The sequence below is a fragment of the Plasmopara halstedii genome (assembly GCF_900000015.1).
Source record: "Plasmopara halstedii genome assembly, contig: Scaffold_1343, whole genome shotgun sequence".
In the NCBI taxonomy this organism is placed as follows: domain Eukaryota; phylum Oomycota; class Peronosporomycetes; order Peronosporales; family Peronosporaceae; genus Plasmopara; species Plasmopara halstedii.
This window is the reverse complement of record NW_020188258.1, coordinates 34701-41465: the sequence shown is the minus strand read 5'-3', so window position 1 is coordinate 41465 and position 6765 is coordinate 34701. Positions and strand designations below refer to the sequence as shown.

At 47.2% G+C, this 6765-nt stretch overlaps 1 protein-coding gene across 1 annotated transcript; it reads right to left on the bottom strand.

Moving 5' to 3' along the window:
* PHALS_01031 (family 3 glycosyl hydrolase) lies at positions 1–2436 on the bottom strand (the record flags this gene model as incomplete). Its single annotated transcript, XM_024730813.1, has 1 exon — positions 1–2436. The coding sequence occupies one exon, from the start codon at positions 2434–2436 to the stop codon at positions 1–3; it is 2436 nt and encodes an 811-aa protein (XP_024581053.1).
* Positions 2437–6765: the final 4329 nt, after the last annotated feature.

Genomic DNA, 6765 nt, shown 5'->3' with positions numbered 1-6765 from the left:
TTAATAATTGCCTGGATTGACTGATCCAGCTTGAACTTCATCCTCAAGAGAATCAATCATGCTGAGGTTCATGCCAGACTTTGGTAAAATTGACGTTTTTGTGACAGATGAAGAGTGGATTTTGGCCTGATTGCGCCCAGTTTGGATCTTAAACACAGCGCAGAGCGGGTTCGTGACGTTATTATAGACATCGCAACTTGTGTCTGGCTTGATGGCAATTACGTACTTGGTGTCCTCTGCAATTGTTTTGAAGCCATTGCCGATTTGAGGGACGTACACGCTCCAATCCTTCGACGTCAAGACAAACGACACTTCCCGAGACTCACCTGGCTGCAGATCAATTTTCTTGAACTTTTTCAGCATCTTTACTTCTGGAATTGATATCGTACGGTATGGTTGGGTCAAGAAAAGCATGACTGTCTCCTTTCCAGCTCGATTTCCCACATTAGTGATCGTCACTGTAGCAGTGACGGAAGCATCTGCGCTTGTTACAGTATCTGTATCGATGGACAGAGTGGTATAATTGAATTCCGTGTAGCTGAGGCCAGTACCGAAATCCCACTGCATTTCGCAGTGGTTGAAAGCACACTGCGTGTTCACACGATGGTAATACGGTATGGCACTGTTCGCTGGGTCTTTCGGATACGTGATTGGAAGCTTTCCACTCGGATTCACAACACCAAATATAATCTCAGCCACTGCTTGACCGCCAAGTTCACCCGGCAGAAAACCATGGATGACTGCACACGCAAGTTTAGGTAGTGGACCAAGAAGGCGTGGTCGGCCTTCAAACAACACGAGAATGATCTTTGTGTTCGTCTCAGCAAGTGCCTCGATATAAGCAATTTGACCAGCAGGTAAGGCCAAGTCATCAATATCACCCGGTTTTTCAGCGTAGTTTTTCTCACCGATAACAACAACTGTATACTCGTGATGACTAGCAAGTTTGACAGCCTCGGTAAGTTTAGCGTCCGAGTATGTGCCATTTTCGTTCAGGGCATTAAAGTAAGTGAACCAGTCTTCGCCAACCACACATTCAAAGCCATGCCTTACGGAAACCCCATTTGGAAACATTTCATTACCAGAGTAACCTTGCCACGCAACGCTCCAACCACCACATTGATAGCCAATATTGTCGGCAGAGTGACCGGTAAGGAAGACAGTTGTCTGCTTAGGAAGTGGCAGTATATTATTATTGTTCTGCAAGAGCACAATCGATTCGCGAGCCAACGCCAGTGCCACATCCTTGTCTTTGTCGTTTCCGACCATATTTTCGAATTTTTTTCCAGGGACTGGATTTTCATACAGACCCATTTTGAGCTTGGTCTTGACGATGCGTTTAGCAGACTCTCGAAGACGATCTTCGTACTCAGGGTGGTCTAATAGTAAAGTCTTCGTTTGGTTGATAAAATTTGTGTCCATCGGGACCATACTCATGTCAATTGACGTCTGAGTCAATGACATGCGGACCGCATCTTCGTATGTCTCTGCAACTCGGTGCCAGTCTTTGAGGTTTTTAATCTCAGCCCAGTCTGTTACCAAGAGTCCATCAAAGCCAAGATCCGAACGAAGCAGATCGATTAAGATACGGGAATTCGCGACCACAGGCTCACCGTTGATCGAAGCGTAATTCTCCATAATCGTCAAGGCACCAGCTTCAATAGCAGCCTTGTACGGGGGAAGAAAATAATTGAGTAAGTCGAAGTCTGCCATGATGACGCTGTCGCGGTCATGACCCGAAGGAGTTTTCGAGTATCCGATAAAATGCTTCAAACAGGCGGCAGTATGTTCGAGGCTCTGAAGACCGCGGACAAGCGCTTCACCCATGACAGTCACCAAGTACGGGTCCTCACTGAATGTCTCATACGTTCGAGACCAAAGTGAATTTTGCGAGAGATCGAGTATCGGTCCAAAGACCCAGAGGATACCAGCGGCTTGAGTATCACGAGCTGTGATTTGGCCTACCTTGTAAACCAATTTCGGGTTGAAACTTGCACCGCTGTTAATTTGCTGACCAAACATCACAGCACCTCTGACGTAGTTTGCTCCATGAACTGAGTCAAGACCATAAATTATAGGATGGCCGCCGTTTTCCTCCATCGTGATATTTTGAATTCGAGCAACGATAGCGCGCCATTCCGTCGCGTTCCACCCGTATGTATCTTCAACAGGTTGGGACCAGATGGTGTTAAGGTACGAACCAACGTATTGTTGTGCATGTGCGCGAACCTTATCCTCGTCCAATGTTTTATCATCATTCAAAACCGTGCTTATGTCTACCTGGGTCATCTGGCCGATCACTTCATCCACTGAGAAGCTGTCAACAATAATTTGAGCTTTGGCGTCGTATGGGTCATGATGAGCCACTGCACCAGAGACACTAGATTGTGTCGCCGTCACAGCAATGCTACCAGCAGCGAATAAGATTGCACGCATTGAAGTCGCAATGGTCGAGTTTATAATACGTTTGGTAAACGATGGCAGTAGTGCTCGACGGAAAGAAAATTTGAGAGTGAGATGTGAGGACTCTCCCTATCAACATTCGTGTGATAAGTTGGATCTTAATCCGTATGTTTGACGCTCTGTCTGCGTCCAAGTTGAGAATCTTACATGAACCCTCAATCCTTATATAGATTACAAGCTACATCCTCTTGCTCAGAATAGCGTCAGAAGCTATACGCATACTTGTTAAGGTGATACTTCCGGATGCTTTCACCACCTGATCCATTCGCATTTATGTACATGAAGGTACAGCTGTTGATACCGGTGCACTTTGATTTACCGGGAATATTATGTATTTTCAGCGTGTCTACATGGCTTCCGACCAGCATTGTGACGATAAATGCGTGCTTGAGGCTGCACTGTCGTTCGCAGACGAAAGATTGAGTTCTACGTTACTACATCTACAAGCGATATCTGCTTAAGATGTCGGTCGCGAAAATGACCAACCAGACGAACGATTCGCAGCCGAAGCGAATGGGACTGTGACCATCATCAAAACGAAGATACAGCTCAAGCAGCATTGAAGACCGCAACCACATCGCATCTAGAAAGCAAGGTTGTAGTTCTGCGCTTGCATCAGATTTATTGCAGCTCGATCTGCTAGTTCTGAAAAGAATAAGACAAGCAACTTTATTGCTATACTTAATTGATTACAAATCGAGTGTGAGGTAGCTGGCTAGAAGGAAATATGTGGATGAGAGCAAGCGATCGACGAATGAGTCTAAACTTACAATGCATGTGTTCCACTCGTTTAATTCCTAGTATATAATGGAGTGAGCAGTTTGGCTTTCCTTGCGAGTGTAAATGACTCTGTTAGACAGCTACTTCGGCTTGACGGTGCGTATTGAGTATGCGTAGATGGTTCAAATTTTGGTAGATATAGTTGTCGCATTTTTCGAAGAGTACCAAGAAAGCGGGAATTTTACGAGAATATGAGTGACAATCTACAGAATTTTACTTGGGACTTTGACCGACGTTAAGCGGCAGATTATATGAGAACAGCGCGATGTCGTGCAATAGACCTGACACGCAATTTTTAACTGTGAGGCGCGAGGTGACGGGCTACGCAGATCGCAAATAAAAAACTGCTGGTGGCTTGATTTGATAATGCACTATGTTCAAAAAAATTGCGGATCAATCAGAAAATGCATTTGTGCTCTCTCAAGAGCAAAATGAGTCTCGTATTCAATCTGATTGACACAAATATTTAAATAGTCCGTCACATCGGTGTATTCTATCCCATTGCTGTTATGAATAGTACGAGAGATACGGTTGCTAGGAGGCATTTTTCTGGATAAAAGTGTAATTCTCCATACCTTTGATATCCCAATATAAAACTCTAACTCAAAATTTGGTAAGAAAAAAGGCTTTGGTATCAGGTTTGTGACATGTGACTGTAATAATTCTTAGTACATTACGGTTCGGAGGCAGAGGTACCAAAGTATTGGTACTGGTGCCGAGTCTCATTGTTGAAGACAGTAAAGGAGACTTATTTAGTTATGTGTTGCCCAACTTAATTCCAGATTTAAATACAAGAGTAAAGTAGACGAAAAACATCTCAGCTTGCTCGTATGAAGCTGGCAAGGTCCCATTATACTTGAATTGTAACGGGGTTATACGTACCCTGGTACAAAGGGGTGGGTCACATCATCTTATGAGACCACACAATGGTGTGGCTACACCTTAACAAGGAGCCACTACGTGGCTGGACTGCCAGTAGTTATGCACTTTAATTAGGTTTTACTATTTGTTTAGGAAAACCTATGGTTTAAGATATAGGAGGCTTTGCCGCAAATAAAACCGAGGAATGCAATTCACCTTTTAAATGGAGGACTTAATTAGCCTTGGGTAAAGGTTGCAGTTACTCTTGGAGTAAGCGGATTGCGATCCGCTACATTCATACTGGTTCGAAGTATAGAACGAAGGTCACCGACCAAAATACAAGCTTCCTCTAAGCGAAGGGGCTGCCGCAGCAGCTCAGGACCATAGCTTGAGCTCAGCTAGTGGCCCTTCGCTTCCCTGGCTAATGCCGAAAAGCGCGGGCGTATAACGACGCGGAACGTCAGGATCCCTCTGATCATAAGCGTTCACGACGACTGGGCAGTCTTCCCGAAGTGGCACTTCAAACTCCCACGAGTTCTCGAAGTCGAGGTATCCCGCTACTTCATAAAGAAACTGGGATTGATCTAGGCAACGATGTCGACTCACAAGACGTTCCACGTAATAGTGGACATCACCATTCTCGTCGAGAAGAGTCGGCGGCTGACGATTACGACTGGATCGATCGCCGTCCGGTGACTCGCGATGCTTTCGAGCTCTTGAGGACGAGGTCCGCTGCGATCGTAACTTTGCTGAGCTTCATACTGGGGTCGCATACTGCTGCGCGGAAGGCCTTGAGAGCTTCGAGCACTCTGGGCCCCAACTGCATCACGTTGAGGACGATCGTGCTCTGTCGGAGCGGCTCATACCCGTCGAGTAGACGAATACGTCACTTCGTGCGACGGTGGAGCGCCTTGCGCCGTTGAAAGCAAATATTGTTGCATTCCGTGCTCAATACCAGTTACCGGTTCAGCTACAGGGTGATCGAGCGCCTTTGCGCGTCGCCAACGCTTCCGCGTTCACTTGCGCCGGATCCCGGTACGGCCACAAATAAGGGTGGATAAGCATCCGTTCGGAAGGTTTTGCGTATACGCAAGGCCACGCTTGGCCACAAGTTTGGAAGTCTCGAGAAACCGTGGACGGAGTTTATCTTAAGGACAGCAAAAACTGCATGGATAGGAAGGGAACTAGCATTTAATAAAAACAGCTCTCCGACCATAGCGTTTTTTACATCCCTTTCACCTCTTCCATCTGCATGTATTGGCTATCAGTCATCGCATCGCGAACGTGTCGTAATACACTTAGTATGGTAAGCAGGAAGTCATTGAATCTTTACAAACAGTGAGAGGGCTGACATCAGCGAGCCGCTCGTCTATCCTCCCCTACCAAGCTTTGAACCATTGGATGGCGGCGTCAGCGGGACGCGAGGATTAACGAGCCGCTCACGAAGAAAGGCGTGTAGACGGTAGACGAATGCACTGCATCGTTCAGAGCAAACTCTACATAAGGCAGCATGGCGCTCCAGCGCCTCGGCGTCTTAGCGCAGACGCTGCGAATGACGCCCTCGACGCTTCACGCGCTCAGTTTGACCATCGGTCTGCGGATGGACCGCTGTTGACATAGTCAAGTTGATGCCCAGCACCCTGAAGATTGCCGGCCAAGATTTCCCAGTTAATCATGGGTCTAAGTCAGAGACAACTGACTCGGGGAGTCCATGATGTCGAATGCCACGACTCGCAAACAGCGCAGCTGTACCCACACCGCCGATTGTGCCCGGCACCGCCGCAAATGAACCATCGTGATCAAATGGTCCACAAAGACCACCCCACCCGCGTTACCCGCCGAGTCCTTTGGCAGACCAAACACAAAGTCCATAGTCATGGACTGTCGACACCTGGAGAGTATTGGTAAAATAGCCAGCGGCGCCGCCTCATGCAAAGAGGATTTCACCTTTTGATACATCTCACACGTGCGCACGTATGTGCTCGTCCATTTGTACAGCCTGGGCCACCAGTAATGCCAACTCACAGAGCTGTACGTCTTCTCACGACTGAGATGACCATTGAGTGGGGTGTCGTGGGCCTTAAAGAGAATATCATACTTCGATTTCTCATGTGTGGAGCCACAACTAGTGGCATACCCGTCGAGTCGGTGCTATAATACATCAACCCGTAATTCAATTTATATCGGTGCAACCGTGCGCGCAGCCGCGACGACAATTTATTGTCCGAGTTTTCATATTTCTTGCTCTTGAGAACCTGTAGCAGCGCTACACACATACTATCACCCGCGTATGTGGCGCGGGTCAAATCCGTCACTGACGACGTCACCGTCGTGACATGAGCAAGCTCATAATCCCGTCTGCTTGACAACGCATCAGCCAAAGCATTCTGCTTTCCTGACTTATTCTTTACCTCGGAGTTTTATTCTGCAAAGAAGGAGAGCCATCTGACCATCCTCTGCGAAAGGTGAGGCGACTAATTCGCAGTGCATTGTGATGCATGATCTGTGAAGATCACGAACGTCTTGATGCCGAGTAGGGGGACCTCGAGCTTGACAAGTGCAAACTTCATCGCAAGTAAATCCTTGTCGTGGACAGGGTAGTTCTTCTCCGCAGCCTTGAGCTGGCGAGATTCGAACACGATCACCCGATCTCGCACCTCA